Below are 19,857 nucleotides of genomic sequence, written 5' to 3' on the forward strand. Positions count from 1 at the left end.
TGGACAGTAATATGGTTAAATATTGTTTCTAATAAGTTTTTTAGAAGTGGTATTGTATGCGGTCAAGGAGGCCAATTAACATTTTAAGAAATTAAACAAGAAAAATGTACAATTTTAGGCTTTACATTAAATTTGCGTTTACCCTCTATTAAATTTTACAGTTGGCTAATGTATAGTCAAATGATTTTAAACAACAACTTGCCTACAGTAAAACCCTGGTTGTGAAATTGATGATGCAGTATGAGGTAAAGAATAAACTTATCATGTTTATCATTGTCATCATGTTAAAATTTCCTAACTGAACTTTAAAGTTATTCCCGCAATATTAAAGCAAATTTGAACAATGCGGTTAACGACAATCAGCTGTTGTTACGTCAAAATGGCCACAATAGGTTTGTTGATTTTTTGACAATTGATCCCTTATTTTGCGCTGCACTAGCTACTCAATTCATTTCCAGCATTTTAGGTTTATTCGCACTTCAAGACATAGCTCTTCAAACTAAGGACAAGTTTCAGAAATAAGGACCGTATGGCAACCCTGGCCTGCCGCTGAATTTTCAGTACTTACGACAGTGTTCCCCGACCGTGAAATTTTCAAACTTGGTGGGAGAATTTACTTTTTTAACACGTTCAACCAATTTTTAACATGTGGTTTGCAAATAGACACTTTAGCTCGGAGAATATAACCTGTGAAGTTGATAAAAGACCCGATTTTAAACGATCTTTGTATGGTTTAGCATCTACCATGTAGCATATTAGGAAGGAATACAAATGTTTTTAAGGAGGAATTTTTCGAAAACCGCTGACTTCTGTTCTATTTCATTTCATTTGGCAAATTTTAGCGACAAATGTTAATCACCTTGTGACGTCATACATGCTTCACGACACATTTTCTATTTTGGTCTTTGTTTATTTTTAGGCACTTGTTCAAAAAACGAAACTACTAAGCAACGACGTACCGCAAGCAGAAATAACAATCAGCACATTCCAAAATTACGCAGTCGACTCATACGTCACAATTGATTTGAATACAAATACAGCACAGCAAAAAGCTGATGAACTTTTTGATACTTAATCACCAACAGGCTTCAGTAGTTTAAAACAAAAAGTTTAATTAATTTCATTTAAAGAAAATTGCAACATGCCATCCGTGCAACAAAAAACAGAATACTTGAAACTAGCTTTATAAGCCGAACTAACGATTTGTGCATTAAAAGTTGTGTTTGCAACAAAAGCAAAATAATTTCATTACGTTGCAATGGTAAACTGCAATGCGGGAAACGATACTGCAAAGGAAACTTACAAAATTTCATATAGACCACAAATGCATACAAACTTCAGTGGAGATATTTCATATTATCGAACTTTCGTCGACTTTGATTGGACGAAAACTGGACCGTCTGTTTCGACGTAGAGCCCGTCATTTTCGTTCAGTCTTCGCAATCTCCCGCCTCCCCAACAACAATGGACTTAAATATGTTAAGCGGATGATGGGACGTTCCGTGTAAAAAAAGCCGATTGATTGCAGTTGGCTTCACAAAATCAGTCAAAATAAATCCGAAAGGATTTTGGGAAAAACAGTTATGCATTACGTCCAGAAATTCTACCTGCTCATCTTTCTTTGCAGTGCACAGGCTGCGAAACGTTAGCTCAAGATTGTATTTTTCTAGTCCCATAGTGAGCGCCGCTTGTATTTGTCGGTTTGAAGCAGGCCGCTTGCAACCCAAATGATGTCGTCAATAAACCTTTTAAAAATTAGTGCTTGCTGCAAAGTGCCTTTTAAGCTCTTTATGATATAGTGAAGGGCTATGTTAGCTATGGCAACCGAATGATTGTCTCCGGTTATTATTCCCTCGGTTTGCTTGTAATATTTTCCATCATACTTCGTTACGACATTGTCGATGGTAAACAGTGTTAGGTGCAGTAGTTGAGTCTGTCACTTACTGCTGAATTTAGCCTGTTCTGAAGCCTTCGGAAACTGCATCTTTGATCAGTGACCTCGGAAGGCTTGGGTACAGTGCAACGACGTCTGCAGCCGTTATGATAATGCGACGTCCTATTTGTTCAGCTCTTTTTAGGTTTGCTTCTTTCCACTTTTTCACGGCATCCACGTATTGCGTGCTGTCCTGACTGTATTCGTTTATTCCCGATTGACAGTATCTCACTGCAATGGGTTGCAGGATGTATTGGATCATCGCTGTAACTCGCGACGTCATTGTATGACCAGCCGCTTGCACCAGTCGTACTGGAATGTCGCGGGCTAAAACAGTTTTAAGCTCGCTTTGTGTTAGCTTGTGCGTTTTTAGAAGTGGATAAGCATAAGCTAGGTTTCGGTTGTCAAAGTATTTCGCGCGAGCACCCGAAACTCTATGGTAGTTGTGCCCAATAACCTTCACACCAACAGCACACAGGAGTATTTCTTCTGATATCTCAGCTTCAGTGTAGAGTTCTTTTGCGTAACATTCGCAGGTTTCTCTAATTGCACCACACTGTTTTGTGAAAGTGGTATCATCAATCATCCGCTTAACATATTTAAGTCCATTGTTGTTGGGGAGGCGAGGAGATTGCGAAGACTGAACGAAAATGACGGGCTCTATAATACCAGCTTGGAAAGACTGCAGCAGAAATGTATTCGGTCGCACTTTCCGAAAAATCTTGTAACAAACAACCTCAAAATTGCCAAAACCTGGACTTGGGACATGACAAAGGCAACAAAGTCACAAACAAACAAGACCATAAGACTTGTATGGCCAACTGTTTTCCCATAGGTCCCTAAAGGTGTCTGGAAAGGGAAGAAACCTACAACCAAATGCTTGCGTGGTTTACAAACGGCCAGCTACACTTGGACGAATATTAACCAACTACAGGCGCATTGCTTTGGAAGAGAGAGACTCGAAGACAGCAGGGAGGTCCCATCCATGCAAACACTGCGGCCTTTGTGGGCATTACAGCAAGTTCAAATCAATGGTGCCCGATACCATGCACCACAATCAACACACCCGCTGGTGAAGTCCGTCTCATACAAAACCTCAGTTGTCGCGACTACGGCATTTATGTGGCTAATTGCAATGAATGCAATGCTTGCTATGTTGGCCAGACCAAGAACCCGTTTTCTGTACGATGGCGCGGACACAGAGCGACTTGGAAAACTTTTAATTACACAGAAAAGAATGACAAAGCAGCATTACTGCGACATTATGCAAGCAAGCAAACACATTCATATATTTTAAAAAGGAAACCGGACATCGCCACTTGTTTCTGCATTACCTTTGTGGAAAGCCCTAAAAAAGAAAATTTAGACATGTGCGAGGCCAAATGGCAAAGGATATTAGACGCCAAAATAAATATTCAGAAAATGGTCCTGCCTCGAGTACGGTAAAAACTCCATCGGCACTCACCGCTGTTGTTATCTCCCTGCACGCGCGTACCTGTTCGACGTTTTGCTTCTTATCTTTATTTATTTTTTTCTCTCGGTTGATTCGGTGCCCAGCGCTGGTTTTGTTTTGAGGTTGGTTCAGTGAGTTTGGTAATTAGTAACAGCATCCCCTGTGTGTCTTTGTTATACTGTTTTACTGCTTTTAGTTTAATTTATTAATTTTAGCGTGTTTGTTTTAGCACTCATTTTCGTATCGATTTGTATTTCGATTACAGGAACTGATGATGCCACATATAGGCGAAATATATATTCCTTTATTAAACCGACTGATTCTGTTTTACCAAGTATTTTATCGTCTATTGGTTTTACTGTACTCTAGTTAAAAAGGCAAACAGTGATCGTCAGGTTAAGCCATGCTGTTGATGGTTTTGATCTATTATACTAAAGTTGTTATTTTGATGCTGTTACCGTAAACGCTCTGTTTATCTCGAATTTACATGGTATTGATGGATCGCCGTTTATCAGGAAACAAATCTATTATTAGGCATTTTGCCTTTGGGATGTGTTTTCCCAAAAAGTTCAATGCGTTTAAGCTGAGCACCACTTTCTCAAGCTACATTTAATATATCGTAACATTTGAGATAAATTGACGGTAAACCGAAATTAACAAAATGTTCGATTCCCCGCAAGTTGTCCGTGGCACCATAAGCTATTTTTACATGACCCACGCCGTACCTTGCTCCATCCGTTTTGTATATTCAGCAATGCGGTTTGCGGGCGCGGAGTCCCAGGAACGGGTGACCAACTTCTCGGTTCAAATTGAACCTTCATGCGCATATCGTAATTCCAATGCCAGTATTCTTGTGCCCTGGGCTTAGTCTGGTCATGTGGAAAAGCGCTTGAGGGTCGAAGGGCAGGTCCACGTGGTGACATCGCTACAAAGAAAATGGCGCTTTTGTGTCAGGTGTATAAGGTTGTTACAAAAAGTTCCATAACAATGTGTCGTGGCAGACAACTTCTTGCTCACCAATTGCAGCAATACAATCTTTTTTATCGGGTTTTGTTGGAAAATTTCTCATAGCGAATCTATGTTTGGGTTTAAAGAAGACAAATTCAAACATTTGCTTTGTTTTCAAAACTGGCCAATAATAATAAAGAAGAATTTGTTACTTTCTGCAGTTTTTTTTATGTGACCTCAAAACATGTTTATTCTTCTTGCATTATGATATTACTTAGTCTTGTCCGGGTTTAAAGTTAGTTTGATACCGATATAATCTAGAAAAATTACATGATTCAGATATTACAAATGCATAGACCTGTTTTTGTATATTGTTTGTAACAAAAGCGCGGTGACTTTGCCAACAAAACCCTTTCACATTACGATGCACTCGAGCAATTCTAACCTGAGTATACTGACGGCTCTTTTACAGTCCTTGGTGGACTTGGAAGAGGAGTAGATGGACGAGATCCCTTGTAATTCGGACTAGATTCAGAACTCGTCAAAGGCGATGTCGTTGTTTTGAAACGAGACCCGTATTCAGATGAGGCAACCCGTACTACCTATAAAACATCACGGCATTGGCATGAAAAGTTTTGTTTTGACTGCGTGGTGAATGCTTGCTGGGTGCAAATTGTTTTTCGGCAAAATCATATATAACTTGGCAACACATATCCTCTGTGCACTTTTATCTTTTCATGTTAAAACAATTCTTGTTAATGAGATGATACTCTTTTTCAGTTTATTTACTTTCTGTTTTTTGGAGCAGCTAATATTGTAGAATTGTACAATCTCTGAATTAGCAGGAGGTTACAATTGTGCACAACACATGTCCGTACGTAAGGTCACTCACGCCGAACTGTACCTCATTAAATGTGATGCTTCGACTTGATCCGGTTCTTGGTGGTGAACCGGGGAGTTTTAGAATAGATCCAGTGGTAGAACCGATTCGCATAGCCGGTTCTCCACTTCGCGATTCTAGCGGAGCCCGTTCGGAATCATGACTCAGAGAAAATGGGTTTGTGCGAGTGATGTAGCTCCATAGCACCCCTTGGTGGTTTTGCTCAGGCGGATCAGTTTTAGGGATGTCCCGGTGCCAGGTGGTGGGAAAATCTTTGTATCCTTCAAGTTGTCTACATAAAAGGTGATGGTGGTATTTACACCTAATAATGTATGCTCGAAGTTTGTACGCAAATGTCATCTATCTGCATCCAAAATCTAACCCCGTAACCTACATCTGACTGTTATAAGCCTTAGTTTATTTCACATGTCCCTTGGAATCGATTAGTATTAACGGTGCAGAAATGTGGTCTAACCAAACCTCTATTGAGAACGGCACCTTAGTGTAGGGGTGTCCAAACTTTTTTTGATGGGGGCCAGTTTTTACCAGGCGAAGACGCCCGCGGGCCAACGTTTTTTTAGAATCAGAACACAAATATACGGGATTTAAGGAAATTGTGAGATTTTGTTGCGTCAGCAACCGGTGAAGAAGGTTCCATGGAAAGCTTTTGCGTTAAGTGGTAAGTCGCCAAAACCCCAAAACGTAATCCAAACTATGGCGTTACATACACAACACAATTTGTAAAAACAGCCGCGGGCCACGTGAAATGCCGCCGGGGGCCGCATTTGGCCTGCGGGCCGCACTTTGGACACCCCTGCCTTAGTGCAACCAGAGAAAGGTCCTTCATAAAGGTGAAGCTTATGACTCAAACCGGCACTACCCATACTCAGTGGTTTTCTTAAAGATTAACTATGACGCGTGACCAAAAATGTTACTATTGGACCCTCGAAGTTTACAATATGCTTGTGACCGCCATGTACCAAACCAAGACCTTTATAACAGGGAACTTAATTTAATTTTACACATATTTTACTTTACACGTAGGTGCGTATGTAAGTTCTAAAAGTTGAGTATGGGACATAAAAAATACAAACACATGTTGTGAAACATCTTTACCTGACTAAAATAAAGCACTGAATCTGGAGAAAAAATTGGAAAGGGGATTTGCTGTCTATTTATATTTGATTTATATAAATCATACCTGTCATGCAGGTCTGTTAACGTTCCACGGTCGCTAATCTTCTCTGTCGTGAACTTTAATCCGGTTCTGTAGCGTTCTTCAGTGTCTGGTGTTTTATTCACCAGAAGCTGATTTAGGCGTCCCAGGTCCTCGTGTACCTGTAAAATTCCAGTCAAATACCTGCAAGTGATTCGTGATTGTTTTGTGTTTAATATCCATGTTCGAATAAAACATTATCTATTGGAATAGCGAATTTGGTGATGTCTACACCGTTTTCGTCAAAATTTATGTAAACTGATAAAATGTGGTAACCAGGTAGTTTTGTTTGGTCAGTCGTCTTGTTGTTGGGTTTTCTAGTTCCATTTACACAAAGATGGGAATTATTTTTGCTTATAAAAGTGTGACTATATGATAAGCAGTACTAAAGCTATATTTGTTTACCTTACAAAACCTTTTTTTTATCTAAGCAAACTTTTCCAAGTCAACAAATCATTCCTATGGCCCAGTTTGTTTTCGTTTTGCTCAGTCATCTATATCTGTATTTTGTTTTCGTTGATAAGAATGATTCGGTTTTGTAACAATAGTTTTATACTTTACCTGTTCAGCATGTTGATCGAGTGCTTTTGGTTGCACTCGGGTTCCCATCTGATCAATTTTGTTTCTCAGTGAGTTCATGTCGTAACTCGAGCGGTAGTGGAGCTCCAACCTTTTCTGTTCATTTTCTCGTTCAATAATCTACAAAGAAAATTGTAGGTTTCTATGTGGACAGACGTAATCTTTGTCAAGGATTTTTTCATATACACCGGGTTTAAGTTTCGTATACATATACACCGGGTTTCATATACACCGAATTTAACATTTTTGCAAATGTTACTTATTTTGTTTCTGCTTCGATTTTGAACAGTTTAGGCCACTTTAAAAAGTTTGTCTTAAGTTAACCTTGAATCTTTCTTCTCGTTCATCTTGGTAGTCCTTCAGGTAGTGCTTAGTCTCCTCGGGAAGAGAGATTTGCTCCTCAATAGTCTTGGGGAGGTGATCATATTCTCCTGAAGTCCTTGGATCTGCCTCACTTGACTTCTTTGACGCAACCGTTGTAAGACCTGTAAATAACGTTAAATCGTGTTAGATTTCAATGTCTGTACTCTCAACCCATTGTTAAAATTTCTTTTTAAATATTTTACTTCAATACAGTCTATGCGTGGGTGATGAAGCATTACATACGAAACCGCACGACCGAAAATGGTCTTTAAAATACTTCAAATCTGCTGAATATATATTAAAGTTGCAGTGTATATGGTACGAAAGTGATTTAAAATTCGCAAACCGGCGACCACTGGTATATATGCCGCAAACTGGAGACCGCTGGTATATACAATCATTTGTCACGATTTGTGCAAGAAAAGCCGAAAACCAGCAGGTATGCCAGGAGTTGTAATGACAGCGGTTGTATGACAATATACATGGCCAGCATTTTGGGGGGAATGACTTACCATGTTCTGGATTGCGTTGAAGTTGAATTTTCTTCCATTGTTCATCTACATCTGGATCTTCGTCCTCGCTTTTTACCATGGCCGATTTTGATCGAATCTTGTCGGATGCTTCACGCTGCAAGCACATACAAATATTGTTTTAACGACACCGACGTATTGAATGTTCATTCAAGGATTTAAACACGACGTTAAGCTGACCAAGCCTAACATAAGCGCAAGCCTTTGCTTGTAGTATTACAATTTATATTTTCATTAAATCACATGAATCCGACTCTGGGTTTAGATGATTTTGAAAAAAGGTTTTAATGCAAATTTTATGATTTTAAAATTATTATTGGTAAAACTAAATTAGCCTAAGTTACAAACCAACAGTTTTCTAGGTGCTTGGAAAAGTAATATGTGTTTTTTTTTGTTAATCATAATACGCCAGGCCTATTAAAGGCATTATGCCGAACCAGCCTGTCACCAAGCATTCACCACATGGCAAGGCGTAGACCAGAAAAATCTAGTATGCGGTGGGATTCGAACCCACGACAGGAGTCTTTCCAGGACTCGCGCTCAACCAACTGAGTTATACAGGCTCAGTGGAGAACCCGCCAAAAGTTTAATCACAAGCACCGTTGCCTGCCTCGTACGCTGCACATGTCCGCTTCGTAGTAGGGGTTCGACGAGTAATCACTTTACCTCGTTATAACTCCTAGCGTGGTCAGCTGACATTCGTCCAGTTTTGTACCATTCATCTTTGCGGCGAAGAGATTTAGGAGTACTCGGAAGTGACGAATACTCGCGAGTATCCATCACATCCGGAGTATCAGGATCCGGATCCTCTTCCGGGTATCGAATCTTTGCTTCTAGATGGCGCTTGTTTTGATACATTCTAGCGTAACGGCCTTCCATTGGCCGTGGTGGAATATATGACGGAGCAGTTGCTGGCATCTACCAAAAACATGTTGGTGTATTGATGAACAACATGTAGCAATAAGATTTTAAGTCCAGTGTGTGCCACTGTGATAGTGGAGGTCCAGAGTGATGTATTTGTCGTATTAAGCTAATAAATGTTTTCCGGTGTTGACAATATTTGAAAGTAAAAAAATCTAATTGACGCTAATACAATGTGTTGGCCAGAATTCTGAGTAAGTTAATTAATGTGCGAGTGCTAATAATAAAACAGGAAATTTGGAAGGGCACAAATTCAAGGTAGGTTCGTCACTTAAATCTATAAAACAGCATCACATTTACCATGTCGTCATTCCTTGTTTCCCTGCCTGACGAAATCTCATCCACCATTTTTTTGTGGTAATCATCCAAATGAAGAGCGTTGGACGGTCCATAACCTATAAGTGTAAAAACAAAAGTTCTCGGCGATTCGTAAAACATATAACCTGATTATGTAAATTTTGTCAAATACTAACTCCTTTATGGCAAAAAATGGACACGTTGGTATTGTACTTAATTGAGAAACACCCTGGAAATCAATTAAAAAACCCAACAAATATCTAATAGACAGTAAATGCCGAAATTCTATGTATATCAGGCAGCGGTTCAATCTTCTCCCTCTACATTCTTAGTTAGATTAGAGATTAGATTTTCACACAACGTTTGGAATTTCCCATCCCACTCTGACGCATTACAAAAAAAGTCTAGCCACGAACTGCCTTCTGGCTAAGATGGCCATACTGTGTTGGAGATGCAAAACTTTAGTTGTTTGTGTATTAACTGGGCCACAAAAATGGCAAAGTTCCAATACGTTACAGTGATAAGCTAACAGCTTTAAGTCTTATTCATAAACCAAAAATCCGGGCAATTTTTATTTACCTTTCGTCAGTTATTTATAGCCGTGGCAGTTTTTACATCTAGCATTTTTTATCATGTATTGTCCATCACAGAACTAATCAACATAAAAACCTGTAAAGTTGTAGTCGTATGTTGTTTTCCATTGATCACGTTCTACGTTGCGAAGTGCGTTTGTGGTCCTCAGCTCTAATCGTTGATCTTCCTCTCGTAAACGAAGGTTTGGTCGAATCTAAGGAACGGATTTGTGCACACGTACAAATAACAAATCACCATGCGAGAATGCTACAGCAATACTAAGTGACGGCATAAGCATCTCGTGATACAAAGAAATAGGTGCGCTTTTACACCTGGAAAAAGATTTTCTCACCGACTAACGATACTGCAACCCCTGGTTACCATGGCTTATTTATTTTATTATGCGTACCCATTTCTGGGACCATTGTAAGGAAAATACCAAATTATTTTTTCGCGATAATTGATAATAACATTACGTATAACTTTTTGCTTGATTAATACGAAAGTGAGCAATGTCTCGGCTTACAAGTTTGGGTGTAATTGGGTAGTATGGCTGTCTACCGCCATCCGGTGACTTCATAAGTTGGTAATAGTCGTCTTCGCCTGGCCACGTGAGGGCCTTCTTGTCGCTTTCCTGTGGGTTGTCTTGCAGCTCGCGACGGAATGGTGAACCTTAAGCAGACTTTGTATAATAGTTGCAAATAGGCCCAGATGTTTGACAAGGAAATTTCACTAATCCTTCTAATTTTATATACCTTTAGATTTGGTTACTGTCAGCTTCATGGCTTTATGTTTAGGATGTAATTAACAAGTATTATTAATAAGTGTTCTTTTCAAAAAGTTTTAAATAGTAAAAACTCCAAAATTTACCGAAAAGTCCAAAATAACAGGTTACCAAAGCGAGTTAAACCAGTTGGTTTCCCCATTGTAGTACAAGAAATTTGAGAAATTGACCTGTTTTGCTAATTGGATAACCTTACCTTTAGATTTGGAAACTACTGTAACGTTGTGACCACTAGCAGGCGTGTTCGGGTGTAGTGGTTGAGTGGAACGAGCTGGATCTCCTGTTTGGGGATCGTCTGGCGTGTTGAACTTTGGAAATAGGGCTAGTCTTGGTGTGTGAGATGCATACGGGTGCTCGGCCGGGAACGGCAGGTTGATTTGGCGCTTGCTGTAAAACATTCATATTTTATTGACTGCAGAAACCACATCCGGCAGAAACATGCGACTTTCAACTTTTTTCGTAATCAATCGAACTCGTCCTAGATATAGGCAAGATTACATCGCCATACTTTTATACATTCATTACTCAAAAAGTCCATTATTTCCGTATGTAGCTGTTTAATACACGGGTGTAGTATATTCTTTTAAACATAAAAAACTCTGGTGTTCAGTTATGCTGTAATTGCTATTGGCTTAAGACATGTCTGACACTCCCGTACCGTTAGGTTGTGTTTACTGTGGTACGAAGCTTACACCCAAGGAAGGTAATAAAGGCGTGGTCAGTGTTCACCAGAGAAGTCAGAAAAAGTAAACCAACCGAAAACAAACGTGCTGAAAATCTCTTTAGTGTTTATGTCCCCAAAAGCTTGACCGAAATCATTACCCGGCATTTTTTAATGCAGCATGACAGCTTATTTTCTGGCGCTTGAGGTGTCATAGATGTACGTTGTTATACTTCACTTACTTCATTTCTTTGTCCGGCGAAGGTGGCAGTACTTGGTCGCTTGTGCGAACGTGACTCTTATTCAGCTTCGTAAGATCATAATATTGTTCCACTTTCAAATCACGTGGGTCACTGGCACCGCTGCCGTAATGTCTGTGTCCCTGATGAGTTGAAACACCGAACACTATTGCTGTCATTCTATATTTCAACTTGGTTAATCCTATTTCACAAATTCTATGGGAAATTTGGACATATATTTTGATTTACTTTATTGCTTTACTGTTTTTCTCAAGCTGCCTTTCGATCATCACTAAGTTTTTCACTTATTTCCTATAAGTTTTATTTTGGTACTATAGCTTATTTAACTGATCAACATACCGTTGTACACACAAGCAGGCTTAAATTAAATTTACAATAAGTCTGCAGTTTGTGTGCGGTTCAGATCTACTATCTAGTATGGCAAGGTGTAACTATCTAATCGAAGACATTAGAAGAGTAAGCAAAAAACGATTGCCTGTGTCAAGATTTTATAAAGCAAACAACGTTGGCCTTAAATTTATGACCTGTGTCATGGTTTATTAAACGGTGTGCGCATTTTACGATCGTAGGTAATTGTTTGTTTTATTGATTTCGACATGTATGTTCTGTCTTCAATGGTAAACTGGCTTGGTGTGAAACATTTAACAAACATTAAACACAATTTGAATTTCAGTTTCGTGCCCTACCTTTTGAACAACTTCTGGAGGGTAACCTTTAGGTTTTGTGAACTCAGATGGAAGTTGAACTTTCTGCAGTCCGCCGTACTCACGCAGGCGTCCCCATGGCAACAAAGGTTGCTTGTCCAAGCTGGCACGAAACTTTTCAAATCTGCGTACAACAAAAGTAAAATTAAATAGAAACACGTATATATTTCTGTAATTAGGATATATAGCCCATTTAGGAGTTGGTGAAGTTGTAGATGATATGTGAAAAAGGTCAATAAATGTGTACTGAGGTAAAATTGCGCGTTTAACGATTGACAATTCGCATGTCATAAACGTGCATTAGAAGTAATAGCCGCACGTAAAATTTATCTGTCCAGGTTAACGTCAAGTCTATACAAGAAATGAATAGGCCAATGGTCGTTTATTTGCTTGCACTTACCGACTTGGGTTCACGGTGACTCTGTCCAATTGCAGTGGAGTGAACAGCTCATTTGACGCCAAGTTTTGCGACAAGTGGTCCGTGCCGAGGGTTTCCCGGTAGAAGTGGCTGAGTGGCTGTGAGGCCTGCACGGCAGTCATGATAACCTGTTACTTACTACCAGCCAAAGTTAACCTATGTGAAATGTCAGTTTCTGTTAAACTCTGTGCCCACATGTAGCCGCAAGCTCAAGTTATACGTTGTTGGGGCAACCTGGCTAATTTATGCACAACCCGTAGGTTATTTAACCTGTTTTCTCAGTCTAACGAACTGCTCTAAAATTTCGTTTAGCTGCTATGATTGGAAGATATTTACTTTATGCTTAACACATATCAGTAAAAGCACACACGTTCATAGACATCTCTATGGACTTTTTCTTCACTACTAAAAAATAATCATTCTTTGTTTTCATATTTTGTCCTTTATGCTGTTGGCTTATAAACACTATAGGGCTTGGAATCAAATTAATACGGTATTATGTTCTCTCAATGTGTGAACAATGTTGACTCGACCAATGTCTTGTCTAATCTATCAATGAGCAATGTTCGTCCAAAACCTGCGACGTGAATTCAATCAAATAGTTTCCTACCGGTGTTCCAACAAATATTTGCGTTGTTACAAGGAGCGGTAGATCGCATTGCCCAATATTGACCATTCCACGATATTGCGCGCTGTGGTTTCTGCTATACTCTCTTGGGGTGGTGTCCAACACCATAAACCTCTCCTTGTCTGTAATTTTCTAAACTATTTCATGACCGGATTTGCGTCAGATTGTTGACTTTATTGTTGTAATTGGAATGAATCTTGTATTACAGGAAAATAGCTCTTATAAGACTTTGGTTTGAACAAAAGTAGCTGTATAAACGTCTGCATTAAACACAATGGAAAAATGTCGTAATTTCGCTTTAAAAACCTTTTCTGACTTAAAAAATCTGTCTACGTCGCAAATCAATGTACACAGTCTATTGAAGCGCGTCACTTAAACGGAAAACTTGAACTTGTTCTGCACCACGCTGTGCCAACACAAGATTAGCTTTGTTAGTGGGTCTTCGCCTCAACAAAATGATGTGTATGTTAGGCCCCGGGTAGAAGGGCCCTTCAGGCGCGCGACAATAGTTCTGAGAGCTCCTGTGCTCTCAAAAGCGGGCCTTCTGTTGATTTTAAATTGTACAGGCGACGTTAGAATCCATTTAAAGGGCGACTAAACAAAGCTACCTATCAACAAAAGGCCGTCTGCCGAAACAGATATGGGTCCTATACTGGAATGAATATAGGAGTATCCGTTTACAAACCGTCGTGCTACAAATGATTGACAAGTGCTTTTGATGCGGTACTGAACATAGCGATTACAACCTGACGAAATCGAGTCTCTGACTGCTACATGCCAAAGCAATGTTTTCGTTGCTTTGGCAACATATTTAGTTCTTCAGCATATTTGTTTTTCAAAATTGCTAATCAACTGTTTGCCGCACGTTTTTGTGTTTGCCAAAAGACTGGTACGAAAGCAACAATTAAAATTGGCTCTTTATACCCACTTAACGAAACCTCATAGGGTTCGTCGCTTTAGTTTTTAGACATAACTTGTAAAAACTTGACTAAAACTGCTACGATGAATGGCACTTGTGGCAAGAAAAAAAATACGAGGCAATTATGATCTGATGCCATGGTCCCCCTTGGTTAACGTATAAGCTACAAACAAAAGACAAAAAAAAACAGTCAGTAATGATTTGTAAGTCACGATGTACTTATATCCACTGGCATTAAAAATCGCAGTTTGATACTAAGGACTTGCGGGCGTTGGAACAACCGAACCATCTCCCGCAGTTTGGTACAAACGTTCAGCACCATAAATGAGGTGTCGCCTTTCATAGAAGTATTTACTGTAACGTCCGATTTCAAAAGGTCACCCGATTAAATGCCCCGTTTGACAATAGCTAGGTGTTTTGCTATTATACTTCTCCTTTGTTGAAAACACGGTGCGGTCGTTTTCATTCAGGACTCATTTTTGAGGTCTCCACAAGTAATGAAAGGATATTTTAAAGGTCAGAGAATACCTTGGTGATAAATGGGGTGGAGAAATATTAGGAAAACTCGACCGCGTTCGTACTCAAACGGCGATTATTCCACAGTAGCCAACTTCGTTGCATTTTATCAATGCGTAAAAGATGTCCATTAATTTTTTTATCCCATATAACTTAGATATATTACAGAAGAAACCATTAACAAAAAATATTTTTTCCATTAAGGCAAAAAATGCGTCGACCGGGAGTCGAACCCGGAACTAGTGCTTGGAAGGCACCAATGCTAACCGTTACACCATCGACGCGACGGCGAAGGCTTGTCTTTTTTCCCTTTATGACGCATAATCGTGCTGCTGGTTCCGAAATAAATTTGCTCTTTATTGCCCACTTACTTTTTTTTTGTAGCAAACACTTAATTTATAATAAATACAGGTTGTTCAAGTTCAAGCTTCCCAAGTGAGTTTTATCTTGTTTTTTTTATGTTTTACACGTTCACTGCTATTATGTCACTGCACTTGCCCAAGACTTGATTGCCGTATCCATTTTAGCATCAAATCTTGTCTGCCTTCCAGAGAATTGAGTCTTACCAACGATAAAGTATTCTGTTTTTTAAAGTTTGTTGGAAAAACGAGATACACACAACGGAGAACAAAAAAAAATTGTCACAATTGTTCCGCTATACATTGGCTTTGAGTAGAAAATGTTGAAAGTAAACAAAAACTGAACTAGACGGAAAACAAACAACAGTGACGATACGTTGTGTCAAGGTATTAGCAAGTACATGTACGAATACCTCGCCTGTCTCTGCGATATAACATGATTGAATTTTGTCAACGATTTGTGTATAAATACTGTTTTGAAACCAACAAAAACAAAACAAGCAAGTTTTCGATTACAGAAAAGGCCAGGACTGGCTTCACAGTCCTAAAAAATACAAAACATAAACCACAGAATCATGTGCCGTTTGCGTATTCAGTTCCATGTAAGCCACGGCAAATTAGAGCAAAGTCTTTGACGGTGTCGCGGTATTTTCTCTTGCTTTTGACCTCTCGAAGAAGCTGTTTATGAAATGTGTTTCTCTTTGCAACCTCCACTTTGGTGTTTGGAATATCAGGTTGAGCCAACAGCTCAGTCATCCAACGGTTAAAGCTTTCAAATGCAATCTTGGACAAGCAAAACAGAATGTCCGCAAAATTGTCCATGCAAGTCCGAGGCGATTGACCACCAATAGCTTTTAAAGTGACTTTCGTTAGCTCCTTGCCAGACTTCTCAATTGATGCTGCAACAGTGGAATCAGTTTGGTACAGACCTAGAAGCTCGATCACAAAGTTTGACCCTGCTTTGGCCGATTCCGTGTCTGGCATGCTTAGCGTTAGTATGCCACAATGGAATATGTCCAGGGTGCTCGGTTTGCCGTTTTTTGTCACGTGATGGAAGAGTTCGGCTTGCTTGCGACACACAACGGACATCAAATACATAAATCCATGGGCAATGTCAGGGTGATCAACATAAATGCGGTTTTCAAATACCTTCATTGATGTGGTCATAATAACTTGTAACAATGCTGCAACAGTTTCCAGTTCTTGAGGATCTGACCCAAAGACCAGTGTAATTTGTTGTGCCAAATCAAGAACTGAATAGTAAGGGTATGCTTGATATAATGTGGATAGCATTTCACACAAATGGTGCAGAAGAGGCTTAAATGCACTTACTAGAGTTCGAATTGCCTTGTTATACAAACTGCACAGGGTTTGCACCACAGTTGAATCCCTAACCCAATGGTTTAAAATCTCCTTGAAAATTGGCATCAATTGTTCAAGCATTACAATAACATGTTGGTTCTTGTTAACTTCTGTCTGGATTATTTCTCCATCTTCGTCTCGTTTCCGCCTGTCCAAAGTTGAAAACAGATTTGTCAAGAGGTCTAGGATTCTCAAAATGCTGTTTTTGTTTGGTGGTGAAGGATCTTCCTTCGATAAAGCATCCAGTTGATGTATGTGAAGCATTAGCAATCTTTCGACATGCTGAACATATTCCTCTTCGGGCATGATTGAGAGTATATAACCAGCTGACTGCATTAGCCAGGACTCTTCATTGGTTCGCAGTGTTCCTTGCATAAAAACATTAGAAATCTGTTCCATTAAGTTGCCGGCATAGGGTCCCATGTGTTCAGCACATTCCCGGGTTATCCTTCGCATTGTCAAAACTGCTGACAATGATAAGTCATTGTTACTTATACATGGTACAACCAACTGCAAGAGCATTCGCAAATGTTCGGGGTGTCGGCTTAACCACTCAGTGAGGGTTCCGACAGTGTATAATACAGTGTCAGCTAGTTGTATAGAAGAAATAGGAATCTGAGGAAGAACTTGAGCTAGGCTACTTAGGCATGGTATTTCAGTGTCAGTTTCTGTTAATGTTTCAACAATGGAATGGATTCCAAACAGGCAAGTTTCAATACCATGCCACCTTGTTTCCATGGTTGATGGGTCTTGAAGGCACGTTTTGAATTGTTCGAAAATAAACAATAAAACTTGAATGCCAAGCATTTCCAGCACATACATTAGGGTGTCTGAGATGTCTATGCGATATATTCTGTGCTGTTCTTTCTCATCTGCAGACCAACCGTTATGGGAATTGTCTGTAGGGTAACTTGCCTTTCTTAGCAGCACATTTAGTAGTTGATAAAAGAAGGGCAGCACATGTTGCCTAACTTGCATGTTTTCCTCGGCACTCAAGGCTTGAAGTTCATCTTGCAAGGAATACCAAAATGTGAATGATATAGGGCTTGAAACTTCATCAGTAGGATATTGAAGTGGCACATTGGTGCATATCATCACCAAGTTTATCAGGCCAAGCCCACATTGGGGATCTGTACATGTATTGACAATTATTTTTGTCTGATTTTCAGCAAGGCTGCATATAAGCTTGGTCAATCCAAGAATATTTTCACAGTCCTGTTCTTCAATGGCTTTTTCCAACATTGGCTGCATTGACAAAATAATTGGCACAAACTTTTTCACAGTCTCTGGGTATTCACTTAAAATTGGTGAACAAAATGCATTTAACATACACTCGATACTCTTCTCAAAGAACTCCGGTTGCTTAACACACTCAAGGATGTTTAATAACAAGTCCTCACATTCAGTCATTGGAGTGCCAAGGGATATCCAACTTGAAAGGCAGTTTATGACCTTTAGTTTTAAACCAGCAACTTGAAACAAACTTTTTAGCAATCTTGTGATTTGTGACATCCCATCACGAAGCATGTTCATCACAATACCTCTCTTGTACTTGTCCAAATGTGAGGTCTGGTATTCTTCAGGCAACACAGTAAGAATTTCAAGCAACGCAAGGTAGTTGTGGTTGCCTGAGTTAATAGATGCTGTTGTTTGCAGTTTTTCTATTATGTCGCTTAGAGCTGTTGTCCACATATTTCGTATCACACAATTTATTACAAATGATGAAAACGCTACACAAAGCCGAGTAAGAACAATTCTTTTTTCTGGCATTTGACAAAAATACAATAACTGTTCGTATAAGTGATCCCTTAGAATATGTACGTCACTTTCAACAACATCATTCCATGATGCTGATATTTTGCTAACCAAAGAGCTAGCACCGAAATACTGAACCTCTGTGGCTTTGCCTGGTTGTAATAAGGTCCATGCAAATTTCCATGCTTCATTAGCTCGCTGTGCTTTAGTCAACCACTGTTGAGCAACATCTTTGGTGCTGACAGAAGGGTCGAAGTATAATTGGTAAAGAGCCTTTTCAACATTTTCAGCAGAAAATTCAGGTTCAGTCATAATTGTTCAACTAATAACTCCTAGAATGAAAATAAAAATGTAAACCAGGACAATGAACAAATCACAGATTCAGTAGTAGGTCATCCCACACACACACAATTATTAATTTTCTGAAAAACTTATACCTCAAATCCATTAATGAACAATAAAATATGTGCTGAAGTGACAATATTGACACTTTAAATCTGAACCAAACACAAACCCATCTAACAAAACCTACAAACGGTGATGCTACACAGATGCAATCAAATTGCTTAAGTAACATGAAATTTACGAAAACTTATGACAATAATAAACAAAACAACTCACATAGCAAGTGTTGAAACAACTAGTCTTTATGAGTAATAACAACAACATTTGTAGGTTCTTCAATAGCTGCTAATTCTGCAGAGTTCATGAGTTCTAGCACTTGCATTTTGACCTCTTGTTTTCTATCTTCTGGTAAAGCACTTAGCTTGGGTATTAGGTTTAGGCAAAATATAGTGTCATCATCTTCTTCATCATGGGTATATTCAACTTTAGTGTTCCATGAATGCAAAGGGTAGTCTCCTTCAATGATGACACTCAACTGTTCACCATCCTCATCATCATCACTTCCAAGACCATGGCCATCTATTTCATCATGTCTATTCCCTTTCATTTCAGTTCTAGGCAGCTTTGGTGGACGGCCTCTCCTTTTTATGTCAGGCCGATCATGCCTTTTTCGGCCAGGATGTTGTGCCATTGGATGTTCCGACGCCTCTATGACAGGATCATGAACCAAGGGCATAGTCACACTCTCTAACAGTCCTGGTATCTGGTATTTTTTAATCTTTGGCAGGGAATACATATTGTATATTGATTGAGAAACTGGATGATTGTGGTGTAGGTTGCAGGAGAATACATACAGGCGTTCTTTCCATCGATCAGCCTTTAAAAATATATTCACTGGACAGTCAAGTCTGTATGTTTTGGTCTTTTTCCGGATACCACTTGACTTTGACTTGTACACCCCAGCATGTTTACATCTATACTTTATGTAAGAATATTTAAAAGATTCTGGAAACCTTACTTGACCTTTAGCAATAACCTTGTTTGCACGCTCAACTGACCGACTATCCGCTTTATAAAACTTGCAAAATGACATAACTTCATACATTTTTAGCCACTTTTCAAAGTCATCAAAATCTTTAAATTCAGTTCCTGTAATGTCATCTTCCATGTCCACAAGATCCAACTTATTATCCATGTTGTAGTGTTGAATAAAGTACTTCAGAAACGCTCAAAAACAAGTAAATCTGTTCAATACATTTTGAAACGCAACTATAGCAAATATACAGTAAGACAATTGCTATTTTTAAAACCAGTTACCAGAGGAAATTTTTAAACCTTGATATAATGACTTTTGTAAAGCTTGTCTTTGAACATGTATTTAAATGCTTGGTAAACATAAAACATCAAGTTTTGTGAACGTAAACAGCTGAAACTGAATTTTCAGTGCGTGAAA

The 19,857-nt window shown here is 39.1% G+C and overlaps 3 protein-coding genes and 1 non-coding gene across 4 annotated transcripts in view; all 4 read right to left on the bottom strand.

The window, feature by feature from the left end:
• Nucleotides 1–12,744, bottom strand: part of LOC145218869 (uncharacterized) — a 16,906-nt gene extending 4,162 nt beyond the window's left edge. Inside the window, exons 1-15 of the mRNA XM_080086267.1 lie at nucleotides 12,503–12,744; nucleotides 12,085–12,226; nucleotides 11,381–11,520; nucleotides 10,674–10,864; nucleotides 10,220–10,365; nucleotides 9,790–9,907; nucleotides 9,124–9,218; nucleotides 8,569–8,820; nucleotides 7,885–7,999; nucleotides 7,334–7,494; nucleotides 6,992–7,129; nucleotides 6,416–6,552; nucleotides 5,239–5,506; nucleotides 4,780–4,936; nucleotides 4,112–4,311 (exon numbers count right to left, since the gene is read on the bottom strand). Of these exons, the coding sequence (XP_079942393.1) occupies nucleotides 4,112–4,311; nucleotides 4,780–4,936; nucleotides 5,239–5,506; nucleotides 6,416–6,552; nucleotides 6,992–7,129; nucleotides 7,334–7,494; nucleotides 7,885–7,999; nucleotides 8,569–8,820; nucleotides 9,124–9,218; nucleotides 9,790–9,907; nucleotides 10,220–10,365; nucleotides 10,674–10,864; nucleotides 11,381–11,520; nucleotides 12,085–12,226; nucleotides 12,503–12,642 (2,400 nt within the window). The 5' untranslated portion in view covers nucleotides 12,643–12,744. The remainder of the gene's footprint in view (nucleotides 1–4,111; nucleotides 4,312–4,779; nucleotides 4,937–5,238; nucleotides 5,507–6,415; nucleotides 6,553–6,991; nucleotides 7,130–7,333; nucleotides 7,495–7,884; nucleotides 8,000–8,568; nucleotides 8,821–9,123; nucleotides 9,219–9,789; nucleotides 9,908–10,219; nucleotides 10,366–10,673; nucleotides 10,865–11,380; nucleotides 11,521–12,084; nucleotides 12,227–12,502) is intronic.
• Nucleotides 12,745–14,795: 2,051 nt separating this feature from the next.
• Nucleotides 14,796–14,867, bottom strand: Trnag-ucc (transfer RNA glycine (anticodon UCC)). Its single transcript has one exon. It is a non-coding gene; the product is annotated as a tRNA-Gly (tRNA).
• A 283-nt stretch (nucleotides 14,868–15,150) lies between these two features.
• Nucleotides 15,151–18,746, bottom strand: LOC145218140 (importin-13-like). The gene is made up of 2 exons (XM_080085536.1): nucleotides 18,681–18,746; nucleotides 15,151–18,391 (listed from the first exon to the last, which is right to left on the bottom strand). The coding sequence occupies exon 2, from the start codon at nucleotides 18,369–18,371 to the stop codon at nucleotides 15,516–15,518; it is 2,856 nt and encodes a 951-aa protein (XP_079941662.1). The 5' UTR covers nucleotides 18,372–18,391; nucleotides 18,681–18,746; the 3' UTR covers nucleotides 15,151–15,515.
• Nucleotides 18,392–19,818, bottom strand: LOC145218141 (uncharacterized). Its single transcript, XM_080085537.1, has one exon. It carries the CDS (start codon nucleotides 19,597–19,599, stop codon nucleotides 18,700–18,702), a length of 900 nt encoding a protein of 299 aa, XP_079941663.1. The 5' UTR covers nucleotides 19,600–19,818; the 3' UTR covers nucleotides 18,392–18,699.
• Nucleotides 19,819–19,857: the final 39 nt, after the last annotated feature.

This window comes from Phallusia mammillata, chromosome 3 (assembly GCF_965637545.1).
Source record: "Phallusia mammillata chromosome 3, kaPhaMamm4.hap1.1, whole genome shotgun sequence".
Lineage (NCBI taxonomy): Eukaryota > Metazoa > Chordata > Ascidiacea > Phlebobranchia > Ascidiidae > Phallusia > Phallusia mammillata.